This window comes from Boeremia exigua (genome assembly GCF_020726555.1).
Source record: "Boeremia exigua strain MPI-SDFR-AT-0100 chromosome Unknown C7974scaffold_2, whole genome shotgun sequence".
Lineage (NCBI taxonomy): Eukaryota > Fungi > Ascomycota > Dothideomycetes > Pleosporales > Didymellaceae > Boeremia > Boeremia exigua.
In genome coordinates this window covers 361,096-382,600 of record NW_025763519.1, presented here as the reverse complement: position 1 = coordinate 382,600, position 21,505 = coordinate 361,096, and the positions used below count along the sequence as shown (strand labels likewise).

The 21,505-nt window shown below is 53.7% G+C and overlaps 12 protein-coding genes across 12 annotated transcripts; 8 read left to right on the top strand and 4 right to left on the bottom strand.

Moving 5' to 3' along the window:
- Positions 1–426: 426 nt before the first annotated feature.
- On the bottom strand, positions 427–3,982 carry C7974DRAFT_94929 (uncharacterized protein). The gene has a single exon (XM_046147575.1). It carries the CDS (start codon positions 3,764–3,766, stop codon positions 800–802), a length of 2,967 nt encoding a protein of 988 aa, XP_046001076.1. The 5' UTR covers positions 3,767–3,982; the 3' UTR covers positions 427–799.
- Positions 3,983–4,086: 104 nt separating this feature from the next.
- C7974DRAFT_420422 (uncharacterized protein) lies at positions 4,087–5,800 on the top strand. Its single transcript, XM_046144257.1, has 2 exons — positions 4,087–4,585; positions 4,641–5,800. The coding sequence occupies exons 1-2, from the start codon at positions 4,496–4,498 to the stop codon at positions 5,298–5,300; spliced, it is 750 nt and encodes a 249-aa protein (XP_046001075.1). The 5' UTR covers positions 4,087–4,495; the 3' UTR covers positions 5,301–5,800.
- Positions 5,801–7,036: 1,236 nt separating this feature from the next.
- C7974DRAFT_301270 (trafficking protein particle complex subunit 5) lies at positions 7,037–7,753 on the top strand (the record flags this gene model as incomplete). Its single annotated transcript, XM_046137843.1, has 2 exons — positions 7,037–7,221; positions 7,285–7,753. The coding sequence occupies 2 exons, from the start codon at positions 7,037–7,039 to the stop codon at positions 7,751–7,753; spliced, it is 654 nt and encodes a 217-aa protein (XP_046001074.1).
- Positions 7,754–8,390: 637 nt separating this feature from the next.
- Positions 8,391–9,740, top strand: C7974DRAFT_94827 (uncharacterized protein). The gene is made up of 5 exons (XM_046147574.1): positions 8,391–8,695; positions 8,745–8,825; positions 8,876–9,101; positions 9,153–9,240; positions 9,289–9,740. The coding sequence occupies exons 1-5, from the start codon at positions 8,481–8,483 to the stop codon at positions 9,645–9,647; spliced, it is 969 nt and encodes a 322-aa protein (XP_046001073.1). The 5' UTR covers positions 8,391–8,480; the 3' UTR covers positions 9,648–9,740.
- A 1-nt stretch (position 9,741) lies between these two features.
- Positions 9,742–10,618, top strand: C7974DRAFT_94810 (thioredoxin). Its single transcript, XM_046147573.1, has one exon. The coding sequence runs from the start codon at positions 9,940–9,942 to the stop codon at positions 10,402–10,404; it is 465 nt and encodes a 154-aa protein (XP_046001072.1). The 5' UTR covers positions 9,742–9,939; the 3' UTR covers positions 10,405–10,618.
- Positions 10,477–12,204, top strand: C7974DRAFT_327004 (thioredoxin-like protein). The gene is made up of 2 exons (XM_046139005.1): positions 10,477–11,361; positions 11,414–12,204. The coding sequence occupies exons 1-2, from the start codon at positions 10,833–10,835 to the stop codon at positions 11,980–11,982; spliced, it is 1,098 nt and encodes a 365-aa protein (XP_046001071.1). The 5' UTR covers positions 10,477–10,832; the 3' UTR covers positions 11,983–12,204.
- Positions 12,205–12,996, bottom strand: C7974DRAFT_384797 (heat shock factor binding protein 1-domain-containing protein). Its single transcript, XM_046140888.1, has 3 exons — positions 12,765–12,996; positions 12,600–12,717; positions 12,205–12,546 (listed from the first exon to the last, which is right to left on the bottom strand). Exons 1-3 carry the CDS (start codon positions 12,807–12,809, stop codon positions 12,464–12,466), a joined length of 246 nt encoding a protein of 81 aa, XP_046001070.1. The 5' UTR covers positions 12,810–12,996; the 3' UTR covers positions 12,205–12,463.
- On the top strand, positions 12,983–14,878 carry C7974DRAFT_327000 (eukaryotic rRNA processing protein EBP2-domain-containing protein). The gene is made up of 2 exons (XM_046139004.1): positions 12,983–14,053; positions 14,105–14,878. Exons 1-2 carry the CDS (start codon positions 13,117–13,119, stop codon positions 14,386–14,388), a joined length of 1,221 nt encoding a protein of 406 aa, XP_046001069.1. The 5' UTR covers positions 12,983–13,116; the 3' UTR covers positions 14,389–14,878.
- C7974DRAFT_420416 (uncharacterized protein) lies at positions 14,683–15,637 on the bottom strand (the record flags this gene model as incomplete). Its single annotated transcript, XM_046144256.1, has 1 exon — positions 14,683–15,637. The coding sequence occupies exon 1, from the start codon at positions 15,451–15,453 to the stop codon at positions 14,683–14,685; it is 771 nt and encodes a 256-aa protein (XP_046001068.1). The 5' UTR covers positions 15,454–15,637.
- A 197-nt stretch (positions 15,638–15,834) lies between these two features.
- C7974DRAFT_94792 (cinnamyl-alcohol dehydrogenase 1) lies at positions 15,835–17,253 on the bottom strand. Its single transcript, XM_046147572.1, has one exon. The coding sequence runs from the start codon at positions 16,950–16,952 to the stop codon at positions 15,873–15,875; it is 1,080 nt and encodes a 359-aa protein (XP_046001067.1). The 5' UTR covers positions 16,953–17,253; the 3' UTR covers positions 15,835–15,872.
- A 645-nt stretch (positions 17,254–17,898) lies between these two features.
- Positions 17,899–19,304, top strand: C7974DRAFT_94740 (NADP-dependent oxidoreductase domain-containing protein). Its single transcript, XM_046147570.1, has one exon. It carries the CDS (start codon positions 18,221–18,223, stop codon positions 19,205–19,207), a length of 987 nt encoding a protein of 328 aa, XP_046001066.1. The 5' UTR covers positions 17,899–18,220; the 3' UTR covers positions 19,208–19,304.
- Positions 19,305–19,788: 484 nt separating this feature from the next.
- Positions 19,789–20,736, top strand: C7974DRAFT_301557 (cell division control protein 14; the record flags this gene model as incomplete). The annotated part of the gene is made up of 3 exons (XM_046137858.1): positions 19,789–20,053; positions 20,106–20,162; positions 20,210–20,736. 3 exons carry the CDS (start codon positions 19,789–19,791, stop codon positions 20,734–20,736), a joined length of 849 nt encoding a protein of 282 aa, XP_046001065.1.
- Between the last annotated feature and the right edge of the window lie 769 nt (positions 20,737–21,505).

Sequence of the window (21,505 nt, the reverse complement as noted above, 5' to 3'; positions counted from 1 at the left end):
CTAGCGTCAGCATCACTATCGGTTGCGGCTCTATGCAATTAGGATCAGCTTAACGCCGTTGGATGTACTGTGGTTTTCAGTGACAAGTCTGTGCCCAAGTATGGTTGGACACCGAAGATTCCACGAACAAATCAGATGTGAGTGTAGGGTTCGCAGGCGGAGATCCCAACTACGCGTCTTCCCTCTATACAGACCATGCCATGGCTGGAAGTACCCAACAACCTTCTTTTTTGTTTCATTTAGACGCTTTGAAATCAAGCAAAAGTGATTCCGAAATCTAATCTGAATATTTCAAGTTTGGTTCAGGTCTACAAACCTCTCCTCCCTGCTTCAAACTTCGAACTATCTCATCACACATCTATTGCCAAGTCTCTCACCTACCAACTAACAATTCTCGCGCCACCATGCTTCACAATCTCTCACCCCTCAGCTCGCGCTAGAGCCAAAACTGAATTTTGTTTTTCCACTCAGCATATTTGATGGATGGCGATGGGGAGGACGGTATTACGGTATGGACTCATGCATGAGGACGGCTATGCTTGAATTCGAATGCAATCTGGTGTATAGTGTACATAGTCGCATACACATACTGGCAAGCAAAGCGCTATCATTCAGACGTAGCTTCGTTCGAATACCGCGTCGCAGACACATATCACATCGCCAGTGATAATTATATGAAAGTCGTACTAGTATTGTCTGCGTACCAGACACCCGCCGGGCGCTATGTACCTAAAATTCCACCAAGCCAATCCCTGGCCCCAAACGCCATATTCCCAATACAACGCAATACCATGCGTGCTCACTTACGCCCGCGCCTAGCGACGTCCTCCAAGAAGCCCAGCAAAAAAGTCTTGTCGACGGGACTCTTCGCATCATTCGTCGCCGCGTCGCCCAACCGCGCAACCCCAGACAACTCCTGGGGCTGGACGCTGTGCACGCCCTGCGGGGGCTGTCCCGGCACCGACTCGCCGATGCTCGAGATGCGACTGCGCGCGAGATCGGTGGGTGTTCCGGTGCGGCTGCCCTGCTGCAGCGGGCTGACTGGGCTCGCGATGCCGGACATTGCTGTCTTCGGAGTGGGCGGGTTTGGTGTCCTATTGAACGAGAGTGGGCTGTGGGACTGCTGGATGGGTGCACGGTGGGAGAGCTGAGGAGAGGGCTTGTTGAAGAGACCGAGGAGAGCGGTGCGCTGGTCTGAGGCTGTGGACTCGCGGCGGTCGAAGGTGGCGGGCTGCGCGGCGAGGGTCGCCGGTGACGCAGTTGACGGCGCTCGAGGGGCCTGGGCGAGATGCGCATGTGGCTGTGGTGAGGGGCTCTTGAACAGGTTCAGCAGACTCTGCGTTTGTGCTGGAGGCGCATCGCCAGAGACAGGCTGCGCTGCGAGTTCTGGCTGAGCTGGTTGGACCTGAGGCGAAGCGCTCTTGAACATGGCAAGTAGGTTGTCGGCTTGGGCTGGTCGTGCAGCTCCCGTCTGAGGAGAAGGAGCTCCTGGCTGAGGAGAAGGGCTTTTGAACATGTCCAGTAAACTCTGCGCTTGGGCTGTGGGTGCTGGTGCAAAGGCAGAGCGCTCAGTTGCAGGCTGGGGCGAGGGGTTCTTGAACATGCTCAGTAGACTCTGAGCCTGTGCAGTAGGAGGAGGGAGTGGAGAACCCTGCTGGGGTCGCTTCAGAACGTGCGGCTGGAATGCCGGCGCAGGTGCTGTACGTATATCTCCATGCGTCTGCTGGGCGTGCTTGGAGGCAGCAATGACAGTTATGTCTGAACTGTTACTGGCAATTGGTGCCTGGCTTGCTGGAGATGCGCCTCGAGAGTGGCTATGAATCGAGGGCTGCTTGCGTTTCCGTACTGTGTCGAAGTCTGGTGCGTTGACAGGTCCACTGACAGTGGCTGAGGTGAGTCCAGGTTTGGGATCTTGTGTGAAAAGATCAAGCAGACTCTGGTTGGGAGCTTTGACTGGTTGCGCCTGCATAAAGCCTGGTGTCAACGGCTGCGCTGAAAGTTCGGCCGGCTCAGCAGATGCAGGAGACTTTGCCGGCGGGGTTGCACTGAACAGGGTGAGTAGTGAGTCTTGGTGGACAGTCCGCGGCTTTGGCTGTGGCTGACTAAGTGGAGGAGACTGGTACGTAGGCGGGCTGACCATATACGGAGGCGATACAAGCTCGTGCGGTGGATGCTGCGGATGCGGCTGCTGTAATCTGGGCGTGTTGTACTGAGTTTGCTGCAGCGAGGGTTGCGTCTGCGGCGGTGTTGGCTTCTCGTCGTCGATCTTGAAGGAGTTGAGCAGCCCAAGAGTGTGTGCGTTGAGCTTCGGTGTCGGTAGACCAGACGCGGCTGGGACTTCTGGCCCTCTCCCAGGGGCACCCGTAAACAAGCCATGTTGAGGTGGCGCTTGGCCAAATTCTTGCTGATGGAAGTGCTGGGCAGGCGGTGGAGGTTGCATGAACCGGGGTGGCAAGTGCAGCGGCATATCCTGAGGGTGCTGTCCTTGAAAATGGATGTTATGATGCGATGGGAATGGAAACGAGGGCGGAGGGCCCATTGGCAGCGGGCGGTTTTGGCCGTGCTGGGGACCATTTCGACCGTGCGGACTATCTGGAGGATACAGTGGGGTGTGCAAGATCTGATCGAATGGTGTCTGCGGTAATGTGTTTGAAGGACCTCCAAACGCGCTGTTTCCTTGCAGCATGGATAGCAGTGGAAGTTCCCGAGGCTGACCGCTTGGCACTTCCACTGGGGGCGAGGGTGCTGATAGGCCTCTACCTACGCTCAACAACTTCTTGAGCTCTGCCGCTGGATCTACAGGTTGCTGAGGCTGTCCTGCCAACTCTTGAGGCTGGCTCTGGCCCAGCCGCGCGACAAGATTGGCGAAGCTGTCATCGAGCGGCTGTGCGGGGCCCTGTGGCATGCTCTCGCCGTACGCTTCAGCTTGCAAGTCCTCGTCGTCTGTAATCGCCGGCGGCAATGGTACGTGTTGTCCAGACCGAGCTTTTTGCTTATCGAGCTTGTGCTGGAGCTTGATCCACGCCCTGAGCGGCCCAAGGAACGGCGCGACCATGTAGAAGCTGCTCTCTTTAATCTGGTCCTGGCCGGTGCCCTGCTGCTGTGCCTGGTTCTTCCGCCTCACGGTGGGCAGGTCCGTCAACTTGTACCAGTCGATCTTGGAGATCTCCTTCCTTGTCCTGGGCTCGAAGTACGTGTCCATGGGCACACCGCGGAAGACGTACAGCATCATACTCTGTTCGCGCATCGTCACGGTAATGCTCTTCATCTGCTCCTCGGGCAAGACCAGACCGGCCTCCTTCACGTCGTATCCTGTCTCTTCCCAGACCTCTCGTGCTGCACAGTCCAGGTCGTTCTCTTCCTTGTTGATCTTGCCGCGTGGGAAGCTCCACTTTGCACCCTTCTTCCAGCCCTTGACCAGCACGGCGTGAGTCATGTCCTGGTTCAGCATGATGGCGCCGCGGACGGGCACACGCGTCTTGTAGGCGAGGAATTGGTCGTAGGCCTGCTGGTGCAGCTCGGCCGAGTACGCCGAGAACAGCGGGCAGTGCTGGAACATGAGCTGCGAGAACTTGCGCAGGTGCATCGACGGCAGGCTGTGGGGGTCCAGCGGGCGGATGAAGTCTTCGTAGAACCATTGTGCTTCTTCAATCTGGAAGCAGATTCGTTCGACCGAGAGCAGCTCCTCCTGCGGTAGGTTTACGATAAATCGGACGCAGAGGTCGTCGAGCCAGTCAACGAGCGTCATCTTGGTGAGTGTGGTCATATTGGCCGGTGTCGCGCAGCATGCTCTGCGCAGCTGTCAGTCGCGCGGGGAAATCGGCGGGCAGACGCGTCGGGCTGCAGCGGGAAGGTCGCGGGTCGGCTGCAAGAGTTTGTGGATCGTCGTGCACTGCCGCACGGAAAGAATGTGGAAGAATGTGGTGCACGCGTGTGAGGGTTCTAGAAGCAGACGGTCGTTGGTTAACCACCAGCGACCAACGATGCAGCGTCGAGCTTGACGTGCAGTGGCTGTGCAACACCACAACACAACGCCACAGCTAGTCGATCGCTACCGAGCTGGCAGACGGGCTAGAAACACCATCACGTCACAGCCTGTCGCGCCTTTGGAATCAGGGCAGGCCAGCCAGCACACCGCCGAAGCCCACTTGCTTAAGAGCCTGTCGAGCCTGCCCTTGACCCGTTTGTAGCACCTCGCCTGATTGCCAGCTCATAGCCCTCATTGTCTGCGATCGCACTTGTCGACTATTCATAGGCAGCGACGCGCCCGTTTCAGAATTTCTGAGGGGAAAGCCGCCGTCCAACCAGCTCGCACCCGCCTTTGTGAGACAGCCGCCGCGCATCGCATTGTCAACGCATCGCCAAAGGCCCCAAAGAAATCCACGCCATATAAGGCGTTTCTGCACGTCTCCTCTGCGACTTTATCGACAGCCAAGAACCCCTTTCTCTGCAATCCCGCGCATTCCTCACCACTCCCATCAACACCACCGCAACCATGGCGCAACTCGTGGCAAAGTATGCGGCGAAGAAGATGCTCGCAGGCGAAATGAGCAAGTACGCCAACAAGGCCGCTGCTGGCCCATATGTAAGTCGGCTCCACTCCATTGCGCACCGCCGCAACCCCGCTGACCGCCAATCAGGACCCTTTCTACGAGGAGATTCCCCACCCCAGGAAGCCCGGCAAGACGAAGAAAGTCAAGAAGCAGATTCCCGCCTACATCCCCGAGCAGGAGGCCAACATCCTGGCCAAAGCCCGCAAAACTGCCTACAGACTCGATTTCGCCCTGTTCAGTTTCATGGGCATGCGCTTCGGCTGGTCGTCCGTGATTGGCCTGGTGCCTGCCATCGGTGACGCCGCAGATGCCCTGCTCGCACTCAACCTCATCATGCGAATGCGCAAGGTCTCATGCGGCCTGCCCAACGCCGTGCTGTTCATGATGATGTTCAACCTGGCGCTCGACTTCGTCGTCGGCCTCGTGCCGTTCATTGGCGATTTGGCCGATGCCGCCATCAAGTGCAACGGCAAGAACGTCCGCCTGCTGGAGGAGCACCTCGACAAGGTGTACATGCCCGACGAGCTGAAGTCTAAGAACTCGAAGCTGCCGAGGGAGAGCCGCCCGCGTCCTGCGTCTGTCTATATTGATGTTTCAGACGAAGAGGATGGCCGTCACGCTGCCTACGATGATCGCCACGACGATGTGCGCCAGCCTCAGCGCGCGTACTCTGGGCGTAGGGATAGAATTCCTGATGAGGAGATGGGCCGTGTTGACCGCCACGACACCCGGCGCAGCAAGCGATAGTGCTATTTCTTTTGTTTGTGTATATATTCCGATTGTATAGACAGTCATTCCCTTATCCTCATGCCACAGTACAGCCTTCAGCGCTTCTGGTTTGCCGGTTGGCCCCACAGATACCCATCGAGATTCCATTGTCATAGTTAATCATTGTAATACCACCTCATCATCATCATTTCTTGTATCTTTAATACTGTTTCAGGGCTATTCGTTTATAAGAAGTCTCCGTTTATATCCAAACCAACTCCAATCGACATGATTCCACGATAACGAGCCTGTGTTCCTACCGTATTTGGCAATCACAAGATCCCCCCCTCAAGATAACAGAAACATCAACGCCTTCTCCCATCGCAGCTCTGCCCTCGATATGAATTGCGTTGTTTCTTTTATTATAGACAGGGGGCATAGAGAAGTTTGAGGGCCTCTAGGGTTAATTGTGGCTCTCGCTGTACAAGGGTCTATGTACGTGACAGAATGGCCCGAGGGTGATGTGTATTAGTGACAAGGCATTAATGCCGACTACTCCCGCAAACTTAGGGATGCCACCAGCCCACCACCACATTTCCTGAGGTTCTCCTCACTCTGGCTCACTCCATGATTGATCAGCGTGATAACGTTCGGACAGACGAGGTTACTTACTGATCGTCATGAGCCTCCAAGCGGTGTCCATGACGATCACCCACACGGAAGCCCAGAAGCCGTCGGTATACCGCTCGACTGACAGTGATAGACTTTCCAGCGTTCCAGCTGGTACATTAGTTGCAACGATACAGCTCTACGGCTGGCAAATGCTGTGCGAAATCACCGACTTACATTAAATCAAGGTTCAGCACTGCGGCTTGTAGGACGTACAAGCCTGGTGGAAGATTTAGAACATTGGCTAGGGCAAGGTACATATCATCAGTCAGTGCAAGATACAGCTATATCAGCCAGTAAGACACAGCTCAATTGATTAGTGCGAATTTCAGCTCATCGACCGGGGTAAAATTCAGCTCATAGGCTGGTACATGATTGATCGAAACATAGATCGAGTCTGCCTTTCCAAGCTATGACGATATCAGGATGCAGTTTGACCGGGTCAGAGAGAGAAAGGTCTTGAACTGCAGTTGGCTGCTGGCAAGTTTGACGACGATGCCAAACAAGCCAGGTCGCGAGATGTACTCAGACTCAACTCAGCGCTGAGCATTGTACCGCTTCGTGGTCTGTCAACAAAGGGACTGCAGATCTCTCCGTGACCGCCAGCCAGCATATGCAGCATTCATGAGTGCACTTTAATGAGTTTCCATATATTACCTGATTCCCTTATAATTATCACGCTCACGGTGAGGCGTGGATCTTGAAAAGGTGTACGGTATCGCAGATGAGGAGAACGTTGACTCTCAATTGAAATGACACACATATTCAGTTCAAAGCAGTGATGAATACAGTATAGGCAACACTCGGAATACTGCAAGTAAAGACTGGTGCTGGTGAAGTCTAGGGTGTCGTTCCTGACTTGGCAATTTAGCGTCGGAGCCTCATCGCACGCGCCCTTTGGACCCACATCGCGCTCCACCAAGCAACCGTAGGGGACGAGCTCCAACATGGCCGGCATCATTCCCATACACTCCCACTATTACACCCGCGAAACTCCTCGATCACCGCCAGCGCGCCCGCCACAAGGCGCACCTGTCACACCCCTTGCGCATACACCCCACATACAGCAGCAATCGCACCACAACACACAAGCACGAAGCGCAACGATGAGCGGGACACCAACCCAGGGTACCGGCCTGCGGTACCCTTCGAACAAGAAGAGCATTTACGACCGCAACCTGAATAGGAGCAAGAATGCGGAGCTTAGCAGGGCGGCCTTTGCGTACCTGTTCATCGAGATGATTGCATACGCGCAAAGAGGGGTCTCGAACGTGGGGGATCTGGAGCAAAAGTATGTGCATTTTGGCTTGCAGAGATGCAGATGTGTCCGTGAATTCGCTAACGACGTGAACAGACTCAACACACAAGGTTATCCAATCGGTCTGCGACTCCTCGACCTCCTGCTATCTCGTTCCTCCAATCCACTCGCAAGCATACGACCGACCCGAATCCTCCCACTCCTCCAGTTCATCGCGCAGACATTATATCGGCACCTTTTCGGGCGGCCCGCAGATGCGTTGGAGAAGTCGAGTACAGAACCCGGGCAATACATGCTTTTCGACAACGAACCCATGGTCAATCAATACATATCGCTGCCGAGAGAGCTTAGCAGTCTGAATTGCGCGGCCTTTGTAGCCGGCGTGATAGAAGGAGTATGCGATGGCGCAGGATTCCCGACAGAGGGAGTCACAGCGCATAGCGTAGGCGAACAGGACCAGGCAAAAGACGCGAAGGCGATGTGGCCAGACAAGACAGTGTTCCTGATCAAGTTCAAGCCAGAGGTGCTGGAGAGAGAGGAGATACTTGGAAGAGGCGGCGGCTAAAGCGTATGTTCGACGTGGAATTGTTCCACCGAGAGCGCTACGGGTGCATACACGTCTACAAGCATAGCGAGGCGTTATCATGCAAGACTATTTTATTCGCATCTGCAATGCACCAAACCACTTTTTGTGCGTGCAGTTTCGTAAAACCTAGCCAGATCTCTTTCTTTCCAGCTCACCATGACCTCATAGACTTCAGGAGCTACTACAACCCAGCGAACGCTTGCAAATCTGGACTTCGCGGTGGGAGATGGCTCACCTGAGGCAGCATGATCTATTCACGGCACAACGGGCTGATCAAAGCTAGAGCGCCTGCAGGTACCCAATAGTCTGTATGCGTGTGATTGGCCAGCGATCCAGCCAACCCATCCTGCCTCTACATTTTATCATGCAGCTTGTCATGGGACTCTTGATATACCTTCGACGGATCATTTCTTCCTCGGCTCCGGCCAGCAATATTGTGGCGCTTGTGCTCCGATGCAGCCGTGCCATGCACTACATGCGCATCTGCTCTGTTGCTTCCCTCAACGATTCATCTTGGAAAGCGTAAGCATGAACTAGACGCCTGCGGTACTTACTGCATGCAAGTTCAGCTCCGCTATGTTTTGTGGCGTTAGTCCATCAAGGAGGCACAAAATCCGTGACGAGTTGAGACATGCACATATAACCAACGTCATGGGTCGTCCTAATCACATCTCCCTGACCTGAGCCTCCCGTAACACCAATCATCATGCCCAAGTTCGCTCTCTTTCTCACTCTCTTTGCAGCTGTGGTGCAGTCAAGTCCAACGCCAGACGTCATTGAACAAAGCTATGCTAAAGGCAAGCTGCCTGAAGAGCTCTGCAAAAAGGTTCACGTCGTCGTCAAAGCACTCAAGGCCCACAAGGCCATATCTTTCTGCTCCTCCTATCTAAGTATCCCTGCGGTAACATCTACTTCTGCAGTGTATGTCCTACTCAAGCTTCCAGTGGCGACAAAACTCATGAAGTCTTAGTACAGCAACCAGTGTAATCACCGTCGAAGTGACTGCGACCACCACTGCACCTACGAGTGTCACCACAACCACTTCAGTAGTGTACGTATATTAGATGCTCGAAAAAAAAATCCACTGACCGCCAATTGAAGAACAGTGCCTGGCACGACTTCGTACGTGTTCCAACCTGGCAACTCACCAGCTCCTGGTACGCACAGACGAGATCGTCTTATACCAGAACGCAAAGAACAACCTGAAAAGCCCGACTATCTCAACGTGTTTGGCAATGACATTATCTCGGCTGGCTGTGGATGCTTGGACATCCCAATAAAGACCATCGTGGTTAGTGAAACAGCAACGGCGACGTCTACTGCTACTGTAAGCCATACCCCGTTCAGGTCTGTACGAAGTACTTTAACACTTTTGAAGATCACGGAAACGATAGCATCAACCCCTCTTGCTACATCTACGACTACAAGCACAGAAACAAGCTCTGATAGGATAATCACACTGTACCGTGAGTCTTTCTTAGGCCATAAGCACTGTACCAGCTGACCTCTTACAGCATGTGCAACACCACTCCCTACACTCATTTCGACTCTCCCGTATGGAGATGCTGTCTCATCAAACGACCTTGGTATCCAGAATACGCGGTTTGACCTCAACGATGCCAGAGGTGCGAGTGCCGAAGCTTGCTGTAACACATGCTATTTTGGTATACCCAATTGCATCCAAGCTTTCTTCTACTCGTATCAAGGCTGCGTAGTGCAACAAGCTTTCAACCAGGGCAGTGGTGTGGGAGTGTCAGTCTCGTGTCCCAGTGGTCTGTTTTCCGGATTGACATACACGCTGGACACGAGTCCTGCTTTCAGGAGTACGGGCGACTTTGCCGGGCCTTGCGGCGTTCAATATAATAATTTCTAAAGTCGCTTGCCATGTATAAGTTCGAGGAAATGGTAGAGGGAGAAGTGGGGCAACGTTGGATGACAAATGCTGATTGGCCGAGACTGAACTTTTGCTCAGCTCGGAGAATCTTCTACAACATCACGCAATTTTCCTCGGAGTACAACAAAACCAAAGTATTCACTCCTAAATCATATACACGGAACAGCTCAACATAAATACTCGCTCATAAAGGTCACCACTTCATACCGACATCCTCATCCAGAAAGCTACTACCACTAGAGGTTGAACGTACAGTCAAAAGTCAGACAACATGCCGACAGAAGTGACACAATCTTTGCACTTCCGCACCCTCCTGTCAGGTCACACCTACTTGATCGCGGACTTCTATGCAACATGGTGTCCACCCTGCAAGCAAATCGCGCCCATCTACAATCAGCTCAGCACCACGCACTCTGCGCCTGGCAAATTCGCATTCGTCAAAGTTAATGTCGACGAAGCAAGAGAGATTTCAGCGCAGTACGGCATTCAGGCTATGCCAACATTTCTGCTATTCAAGGACGGCAAGCAGATCGAAGAGATCAAGGGCGCAGATCCGAGAAAACTAACCAGCGCGATTGAGAGCGCAAGCGCAGACTTGAAGAGGAGTGGTGGTGCGGCACCAAAGGCGCAGGAGGAGAAGAAATCCGTGACAGAGGACAAGCCTGCTGAGAAGAAAGCGAGCAACGATGATGGGCTGAGCATGCTGGAGAGGCTTATGCAGAAGAACAAGAAGTAGAAAGCGTCCGCGAAGATCAGAGCTAGAACCTGTTATTGATACCCATTGCAAACGAATTATACATTTCCATTTATCTCGATATTATGATATGCATGTAAAGCTGTATTTGGATGCATGGTCGTCCCTCGCATGTGCCAGCCCGAAACCTTGAACCCTGGACAGATCGCAACCCAAGAGAGTACATGAAGGCAGCATCTTGACTTGCACTCTGAGCAGCTTAGCGACCTAGGATCAAGGCTGCCTTTTCGTATTGACTGGGTACTTGCTTCGTTCCACGTTGGATTTGTCAGTGAAACAGCTCTTGAAAGAGGCCACGTCTGCCAAGGATTCCGCCACCTGCGGCTATCTCGAAACAGCTTCCTTTCAATCCCAACCTTCGATATATCTCAGACCTCACTTGCAATTGAGGACTGCAGTACTCCATCATCATGCTTTTCAACCGTATTCTCCCAGCGGTCGTCGCGCTGCTCCCCGCTATTGCCTCCGCGTCCGCGCCCGCGTCGTCCGTTATCGACCTCACACCCAAGAACTTCGATGAAGTTGTCTTGAAGTCGGGCAAGCCTGCCCTTGTCGAGTTCTTCGCCCCGTGGTGCGGTCACTGCAAGAACCTTGCCCCTGTCTACGAGGAGCTTGCCACCGGTTTCCAGCACGCCGCTGGCAAGGTCTCGGTCGCAAAGGTCGATGCGGATGAGCACAAGTCCCTAGGCAAGCGCTTCGGCGTCACTGGGTTCCCCACACTGAAGTGGTTCGATGGAAAGAGCGATAAGCCCGAGGACTACAAGGGCGGCCGTGACATCGAGAGCTTGACCAAGTTCATTACCGAGAAGACCGCTGTCAAGCCCAAGGTCAAGGGCAAGCTTCCTAGCGCTGTCACATTCCTCGACGACCAGAGCTTCAAGCAGAAGGTTGGAAAGGACCAGGATGTTCTCGTTGCTTTCACCGCTCCCTGGTGCGGACGTACGTTCAGCCATTTGTCTTCGTTAACAACATGTTTACTAATCGTCTCTAGACTGCAAGACCCTCGCCCCCATCTGGGAGGCTCTCGCCACCACCTTCGTCAACGAGCCCAATGTCCTGATCGCCAAGGTTGATGCCGAAGCCGAGAACGCAAAGGCTCTTGCTAAGGAGCAGGGGGTCTCCTCATACCCCACAATTAAGTTCTTCAAGAAGGGCTCCCTTGAGCCCACTCCTTACGAGGGTGGCCGTTCCGAGGAAGCTTTCGTCTCATACCTCAACAAGAACTCCGGTACCCACCGCGCTGTTGGCGGTGGTCTCGATGCCACCGGTGGCACTATCGAGGCTTTTGACACTGTGATCGAGAAGTTCAAGAGCGCTTACGGCGATGGTGTCGAGGAGGCCACAGCTCTTGCAGCTACCTTGAAGGACAAGTACGCCCAGTACTACGTCAAGGTCTTCCAGAAGGCCGGCGCCAACAAGGAGTACGCTCAGAAGGAGTCCAAGCGCCTGCAGGGCTTGATCAGCAAGGGCAACCTTGCCCCGGAGAAGCTCGATGACTTGATTAGCAGGAGCAACATCCTGCAGAAGTTCTTGGGCACTGATGACAAGAGCGAGTTGTAGGGAAACAGCTGTAAATTGGTCACAACGGGGCCAAGATCAATGTGTGCCAAACAGGAGCGAGATGTACTCCACAAGAGCAAGATGTGCTCCAAACAAGAGCGAGTTATAGCGACGACGTTCCTTGAGACTGGATCTGTAATGAACGTAGGAGACTCTTGGCTCACACATGACACGATAATGATTGAGCGTAAAGATATAGGATTATGATATCAATACAAAAGCATTCTGTACAACTCCAAACGCCTGTCCATGCTGTGTGTCCATGCTGTGAAATAATGTGAAGATGCGTCTCACGATCCACCAGCATTGCCGCCCGACCTCAGGCAGAAGCTGACGTAGTACTGGACAGTCATATTCCTCCAGACTGACCATCCTGACGCAACACCACCACCTATATCCTCCGGCTCAGAGACGAAGGACTTCGCCGCGCCGTGGACCTTTGCGGGACTGCAGGTACAGGAGACGTGTACGCCAGCGATGCCTACTTGCTAGCGCCCGACCCCTTGCCATCTCCTGCCTGGATCTGCGCCTCCAGATTATCCAGTCGACGGGACATGTCATCCACTTCGCGAAGAATAAGAACTCGAGTACACAATGCACGCAAATGAATAACTTACTCTTGGACAGCAGATCGCTGCTGATGGTAGTGAACTTCGTATTCAGCTGGTTCAGCAAATCGTCGACGACAGCCGCGAGCTCAGCCGAGCTGTCGGTACTGGTGTTGAAACCTGGTGACTGGGGCGTGTCAGTGGAGCCCAGGAGGTGAACATGTGTAAGCGTACCAATGCCTCGTTGGGCGTGGATGGCTGTTTTTGAGGGGAAGCCATTATGTTGCTATGGTTGGGTCGCTGCAAGCAGGGCGATTTGTCTCAGTTGTTGAGTATCTGCCGTCAGGAAGACCGTAACGAGGCTGCTAGCATCAACCAATACGAGGCAGGTGTACGAGTGAAGGTAGGCCCGCACGTGGACGGCGGGCCGCGGCTTCTTTCCTTATCGATAGGCGGTGAGGAACAGGGAAGGCGCTAATGGTTTTCTGCGCCAAGAGTTCGATAATTTTGGGCATCTTCGGAGCTTGGACATTTGAACTCGCAACAAACCCGCGAATCGAAAGCTGCCGCCACAGATTCAGACGAAATGGCCAAAGCAAGTCTCAAGAAGATCCTGGACGCCAGGCAGGGGCGCAACATCCCCCTCGAGAAGCAGCGCAAGCAAGAAAAGGCTGCCGACAAGCGCAAGGCGAAGAATGCGCCAGAGGTAGATGATGAGGAGGCTGGGGGTGTGCCGCTGGATGAGGTCGAGGTCAAGGTCAATGGAAAGGCAAAGGACTCTAAGAACTCGAAGAAGGCGACCAAGGCAACCAAGGCAGTTGAGAAGGAAGCAGAGTGGGAGACCGAGGGCAGCGAGAACGAGGACGACAGCGATGACGACGACGACGACATGGAGGAGCGCCCAGCTTTCGACCTATCGCGCCTGGAGGACAGCGAGAGCGACGTCAGTGGCGATGAGGAGGTGGATGATGATGACGACGAGGAGGACGAGGAGGACGAGGAGGCAGAAGACATCCCGCTGTCCGACATCGAGTCCCTGGCCTCGGAGGACAAGGGTGATATCATTCCCCACCAGCGCCTCACGATCAACAACACTGCCGCTCTTACTGCTGCCTTGAAGCGCATTGAGCTCCCATACTCGAAGCTCGCCTTCTCAGAGTACCAGTCCGTTACCACGTCCGAGCCCGTCGAGATCGCCGACATCGATGATGACCTAAACCGCGAGCTCGCATTCTACAAGCAGTGTCTATCGTCCGTCAAGGATGCACGAGGCAGGCTGAAGAAGGAAGGTGCTGCCTTTTCGCGACCAGCAGACTACTTTGCTGAGATGGTCAAGAGCGACGAGCACATGGGCAAGATCAAGCAGAAGCTGATCGACGAGGCTGCTGGCAAGAAGGCGTCTGCTGAGGCACGTAAGCAGAGAGATCTGAAGAAGTTCGGAAAGCAGGTTCAGGTCGCGAAGATGCAGGAGCGCGCAAAGGAGAAGAGGGATACCATCGAGCAGATTAACGTGCTGAAGAGGAGTAAGTTGCATATCCCTCGCTCGCAAAGAACCCCAATCTAATACCAAGCAGAACGTCAGGGCGCAGACATTACCAAGACCAATGAGGAGGACCTCTTCGATATTGGCCTTGAAGCCGACGATTCCAAGCCCGATCGCCGTGAGGCACGTGCCGGTGGAAACAAGCGCCACAAGAAGGATGAGAAGTTCGGATTTGGCGGCAAGAAGCGACACGCCAAGAGCAACACTGCTGAGTCTACCAACGATGCACGCGGTTATTCGTCGAGAAAGATGAAGGGCAAGCCTACTGGCGCAAAGGCAAGGCCTGGCAAGGCGAGGAGAGCAAACAAGCACTAGACGGACGATGTTGTAGGATGAAGACGTGAGAGCATGCACATGGCGCTATGGCGTTCTTTGAAGAGATAAAAGTATAGGCACACCTAACTGCACGATGGGAGGCCGTTAGAGTTATTTCATGATAACAATACGTACGGTCATGTACCATCCATGATTCTCCATGTTGACGTACAGGACCTCTGCAGGGCTCGATTCTGTTTCGAAGCCAATTACTTTCCTGTTCATCGTGGAGCACCGCCTATCCACTAATCTGTCTCGAGTTCGATTTCACCTTGCTCACTCCTCCACATCACCTCAAAATCGCCATCCTACCCCAGCGCCCTCCGCATCCGCGCTCTCCCTCGCCTTCCTCATCGTCTCATCCTCATAGTGCACCTTGACCTCCCACCTCTTCGCAACCCCCATCGCAAGCAGCACTCCCCCACCATCATCATTGCCCCAATCCTCGATCTTCCTCACCGAACCCTCCCCTCCAGTCATGAAATCCATCGCAGCCCCCGCCGCAGCCTTCGCGTCCTTGCGATCCACAAAGCTGCCGACAAGCGTGCTCGTCGCCGCCACACCCTTCGCAACACCGAGCTTCATCTTCGCGCCGATCCCGGAGAACGTGTGGATCAGCGGACCGTGGCGCGTGACAGTGTACACGGGCGCTGGCAGCACCTCCCGAACCCTCGCGTTTGCCTCGCGCAGCACCTCGAGCACTGTGTAGGTGTCGCGCTGGCCCTCGATGACGAACGTCGTGAAGCCCTGGGTCGCGAAATCGGGGTTGAGTTGACTTGTGCCCCATACGTCGGCCGCGGAGTACTCCAGCGCTTCGAGCTTGTCAAGTGCGGAAGGGCTGTCAGATGCGAGCTCTGTGATTTTGGGGAGTAGGGATGAGAAGTTAGTCACTGGGCCGTGGATCTCGTATGAGTCGGTGTGCGGCGTGATGACGGCAAGGTAGAGAACTGAGGTGGGAGAGAGGACGAGTGGGCGGAAATCGTCAACTGGCTTTGTGTATTTGTAGGGTTGATCGTTGCTGGAGGAGGGGGGAGAGCCGTGGAAGAAGACATCGCTGTTGTCCATGGTGGAGCTGTGCCTTATTGAATTGAAATGTGGTGCTCGAGGTGGAGAAGTAAAAGAGAGAAATAAAAGACCGGTTGTACTTAAGTAAGAGGGCCTGTTGCCTTGAACTAAGGTGCAAACGGCCGTACTTTCACTTCGAATCGCGGTGATAGAGCGTCTTTAGAGTTTCGTCTTTAGAGTTTCGTGGATGACCTTGGCTACATCTCCTAAGCCTTATCATAGACTGGAGTAATAACAAACAATATCTGGCACTGCTCTAATCAGCCAGCAATCATGTAACGCAAAAGTCGAGCTATCAAGTGTGAGCTTGTTGTTGTGCATCGCGTTTGTGCTGTGAGGTTGAATCACCATTTCCTCAGAGCGTGAAGTGTATGAGATTGATGTGCTTTCATTATTTCATGTTCTCGTATGATCTAAATCTACTCCGTGTAGTTCTCGTTCTTAAGAACGAACCTGAACCTTGGCTTGCCAGCTTCAAAGTCAACAACCGCCTGGTTAGCCTCCTTCAGGGGGTAAACCTGTGTCCAGGGCTTGATGTTCTTCTCCGCAACAAGGTTCAGCATCTCAACGATCTCGGAAGGAGAACCGATGGCTGAACCAGTGATGTGGATAGCCTTCTGGATGAGCGCAAAGGCTGGGAAAGCGGGCAGCGGGTCCTCAGGTGCACCGACCTGGACGAAGGTGCCGCGGAAACTGAGGAGGTTGAGGTAACCGGCCAAAGGCATCTTGTCGGAAGAAACGGTGGAGACGATCAGGTCAAGGGAACCACTGTTCTTGCCCTGGTCCCAGCCCTCATCACCGGTAGCGATGAAGTTATCAGCACCAAGTGCTTTGGCGTCCTCCTCCTTGGAATGCGTGCGTGAGATGACAGTCACGCTCTTTGCGCCGAGTGCCTTTGCGAATAGGACACCGAAGTGACCAAGCCCTCCGAGACCAAGGATACCAACGTTCTTGCCCTTCGCATTGTATGTCTTCAGTGGGCTGTAAGCGGTGATTCCACCGCACATGATGGGCGCGGCGTGCTCGCTGGAGATCCCCTCAGGAATCTTGAATACGAAGTGGCCGGGCGTCCGGTTGTAGTTTGCGTATCCACCATAGGTCTTGTCATTTGTGCCGGGGAAAAAGGCGCCGTATGTAGGGGCCATACCGTTGCTGCAATGGTTCTCAAGGCCGTCAGAGCATTGTTGGCAGTCAGGTTTCAGGCAGGATGCTGCTTGCGCGCCAACACCGACGCGATCGCCCTCCTTGATGTGCTTGACATTCTTTCCAACCTTGACAGCCTTGCCAATGATCTCGTGGCCGACAACGCAAGGGTACGGGGTGGGGTACCAGCCGGAGCGGAGAGTGTGGATGTCTGAACCGCAGACACCGCAGTGAGAAATCTTGATATCGACGTCGTCATCGGTGAACGTCTTTGGTGTGTACTCCTCCCACTTCATGTTGCCCTCAGCAGACTTGGAGTCGTGGCCGCACCATCCTTCAAATTTGTAGTCGGTCATCGTGCTGGTGTGGTATGTTGTTGTGAATTTTTGGGAAGAGATGATGGGATGCAGCGGTGTAGTTTGAACTCGTGCCACATTCAGGCGCGCATGGCTCTCTTATATGTACTGTGTTTCCTGGCGTCACGTACCTCCGTCCGTTTTGACCGATAAATATCGGGCTCCATACTTGTCCATGACGCGCTATCATGTCTAGGCTCATTAACGACGGCATTGTGGAACTACACTTAGCCATGGGTATAGCCTAGTGGGGCTAGACCGCCCCGAGTGCAAAAAGTATCCGGTTGACGAACGGATTTAGTGTAGGTCCGTGTCATCAACGAAGAAGGAGGCTCAACGAGTCAACGCAGGAGATACAGGATGACCATGCACTGACTTTATACTTCGCGTATCTCCATCTAGGTACTCTTCGTCTGAATGTAAGACTTTGGGTACTCATTGTAGCGTCGGGATCGATTACGTCGTTATCAACGCACTAACGTATGAAAGCAGTCGAACGCCGAGTCCAGAGGGGAGTCGGCCATGCTTCGGTCTGCGGGTGCATCTCCTGAATGTCGGTAAGAGGTACTGGGTTCAGTGGGCTGTAATGTGTACAATTGGGGCTCAACCGCAGAGCATTGCTGTAGAATGCGCCACAAGATTTCCAGGCACTCCGGAGATACCGGATTTAGGGCCAATCAAGGCTGCTTCGCAACCTGAGGCATCCTGAGCCTTGCACTGAGTAGGCACTTGTGAGTCTCGGATCTCAGTCTTTCTAGCCCCACTTGATATGTGAAGTACCATGCCAACAGCTTTGAGCGTGAGATCATTACATGGATTTAGGGGTTAACGTACGTCATTGGTGTACAAGAGCCCCGCCTCAACGCTAATGCATGTCGATGACCCGACGTATAGCCGGTGCATCTCCTACCTTGGTATTGATGGTGGTTCGCCGGATGTGTACTCAAGCGCACCAAATAGGTATTAAAGAGTTATGTTGTACTGTTGCCATGCTCGATTGGTTCGATCTCGAGGTACCGTGCAATTGAGCACTCTGATCCGTGTCGAATGGCGCTCAGAGTTGTTAGCCTTAGGACTTCACGCTGCCCCACGATGTCAGCCGGTTGCAGTACGTTCTCAACATGCCGTACGGAGTTTGGAGTTTGGAGTTTGGAGTTTAGAGTTTGTAGATCAAGAATCGGAGGCATACAAGAGGGCCGTTCCCCTCTGCTCTACTCGATTAAACCCACGCACCCTTTCTTCGATTTGCACACACTCAAACCACCAACATGGTCAAGACATTCCAGTTCCAAGACCGTACAGTCAACTACCCAGGCTTTGGTGCCATGGGCCTCAGCTTTGGTCTGGGAACCAACCTCACACCGGAGCAGGCCGAGCCCATTCTCCTCAGGGCCATTGAGCTGGGTTGCACCTTCTGGGACACTGCAGTAGTCTACGCAGCTGGCATCAATGAGAAGCTGCTTGGCGATTTCATCAGGAAGCACAATGTCCGTGACAAAGTCTTCCTCGCCTCGAAATGCGGTTTGCAGTGCTTCGACGGCAAATCAGGCGTCACGAACTCCGCTAGCCACATCAAGGAGTACATTGAAGGCACAATTGAGCGACTCGGCTTCACGCCCGACCTGTACTACCTACACCGTATCGACCCTAACACGCCACTCTCAGAGTCCATCCCGGCGCTTGATGAGATTCGCAAGGCGGGCAAAACAAAGTACATCGGTCTGTCTGAGTGCTCAGCAGCGACTCTGCGCAAGGCCCACGCGATCGCCAAGATCGACGCTGTGCAAGCCGAATACTCTGCCTTTGAGACACTGCATGAAACTGACGGTCTTATCGATGCGGCAAAAGAACTCGGCGTTGCGTATGTTGCTTACAGCCCTCTGGGCCACGGGTGGCTGGTCGACAACTTCGACTACGCCTCGCCTGACGATTTTGCCCCAGACGACTTTCGCCGGACTGTGCCGAAGTTTCAGGGCGAGAACTTCTACAAGAACAAGGCCATCGTCGAGGAGATCAAGGCTTTGGCGCAAAAGAAGGGCTGCACAACACCGCAGATTGCGCTAGCTTGGGTAGCAGCGCAAGGTATGATGGCAATTCCAGGAACAACCAAGAAGACCAGACTAGAAGAGAACTGGGCGAGTCGCGACGTAGAATTGACAGAGGACGAGAAGAAGGAGATGAGGAGGATTGTGGACGCAGCAAAGCCCACCGGGAACAGGTACTCGGAGATGCATCAGACTATGGTTGGGCATTAAGCACTGTAATTATTGCATAGTGTAATGATGAGACGAATACACTATGATGATGACGGCAAAGGAAGAAATGGTCCACGTGACGACTTCGGCGCGCCCGGCGATACGTGATGTCAGGTTGGGCGCAGCTGAAAACTCGAAGATATGAAGAAGGCCAGCGAGGCGGTGACAAGCAAGGGCCTGGTGGTCAGAGACGATGAGCTGTCACTGCGTTGAGCCCATGACCATCTGCAAAGGTCGTTCCCGCACCCGCGCGGCAGCGAAAGTGGGGCGTTTGCCATGGCAACGCAGCTATCAGCGGTTGTTTATCTCGATTTCAGCTCAGCCAGCGCTCTCCCGCACGGCCATTCCTAGACAGGGCCAACGCGCAATTTCACGGCCCATTCAGCCCAAAATAATCTCCTTCTCCGCATTTCCAACTCTTAGCTGCATGCGCCTTCGAGTCCCCTTGCTGTGTGCGACTCACCCTTCAACCTTATCTCCAAGTGACGGCTACCGACTGCATCACCAGCCTGCCAGAACATACGGCGCGATCCAGCCAAGCACCCGATCCCGCTTCGCGACACAGTACACTACATTCCAAGATGGAGGCGCTGCTTTCACTGTCCTTTGACAACATCGCGTCAAAGGACACAGCCAAGATTCGCAAAGGGCTGCGCCAGATCGAGGGCATGCTCGCGCACATCTGCCTCGACGGCAGCAAAACAAAGCCGGCCAGAGACGGACATCGACGGAATCAATCGGCGGTTACTGCCAGCGAGCAAGAGGAGCCAAAGAAGCTTGGAGAGCTGTCCGACGACCCTGCGTTTCGAGAGTTCTTCAGACTACAGGATGGATTTGAGTGGAATGGTGCGCATTATCTGCGAAACAATACAACAGACTCGCGCTGACCATACGACAGTCACCACCCGTGTCGCAGATTGCCTGGAACGAATACTCGGCATGGGCAGCAGTAAGAGTAATACCTTCAACCTGACCACGTGTAACTTGGCTAACAACATCCAGATGGCCAGAACGACTTGCTCATCCTGGCATCGCTGGCGAATCTCCAAGGCCTACTTCTCCTGCATCCACCGTCGCGCATCCTCTTCGGTCGCGAAGTATACATGAACCTCCTCCTCGATCTTCTCGACCCGTACAACTGCCCAGCTATTCAATCACAGTCGATTCTCGTCCTCGTCACAGCTCTGCTCGCCACACCGCAGAACACCCGCGTATTCGAACAGATGGACGGCCTGCTTACCATCACCAGTCTGCAGAGCGACGAGGAGACAACACAGAACGTCAAGCTCACAGTATTAGAGTTCTTGTACTTCTATCTACTGCCAGAGGCACCGCCGCCGTCGAGGAAGCTTGCCGGCGCATTTGAGAGAGAGAGACGAGGGAGTACGGACAGCTCGAAAAGTATTGCAAACAAGAACACACGGTCGCAAGAAGAGAAGCAGCGCATGCTGGGCAAATACATCGCCAACGTCGACTGCTTGTTCGAGGATTTGCAAGACTCAGACCCCTTCGCCAGTGTAAGGGTATGAAGACTGTTCATTGGTCGCCATTTCATTTGTACATCTACTTATCCTGTCCTCACTTCTTGTTACTAATTGCTGGTCAACCGCCGCAATCTCGTCCTTTCTTTAGATCCAGCAAGCAAGGCGTTGGAGGGGCGCTCAGCGAGAACATACCGAGCACTATACATCTCCTAGCACATCATCGTGCATTGTTATTTTCGGCGGAAGCGTTTCCACAGCATCAGCATACTTGGGGGCGCATACTCACACGCAAAATTTCTTTTGTAATATAACAGGGAGCTAGCACTACCCGTCTCCATTCTTCGGCTAGGATGCCACAGCTCTGTTTTGAGCGCGAAATTGAATCTTGTTTATGCATCTTGGACATTGGTCGCAGAATTGACAACACACGCGACCCTGCAAGGGTGAGCATGCGACGGTGATGTGATGTCGGAGCAATCGGCACAGCGATTGGCCGGCTACTCGGGAGTAAGGTTCTGAAAGTGGAATGTAGACGTCAAGGTCATGGTGACATCTTCTATCCGAAATTCTTGACAGGGCGGCTGGCTAATCGGCACTCAAACATTGGCAAATTGTCGGACAAAGAAAAGGAAACAAATCAGGAAGATGCTAACGAGAGGCATCAGGATAAAGATTCGATCCGCTGTCAGCATAAGCTCTGGCAGCCAATGTGACGTCCCAACGTCGGATACACAGACCCTGCAGCCCTATCGTACAGCCGTATCCATTCTCTTCACAAGCGAGATGCGACGTTGACTGCCAAATACAGCAGGCG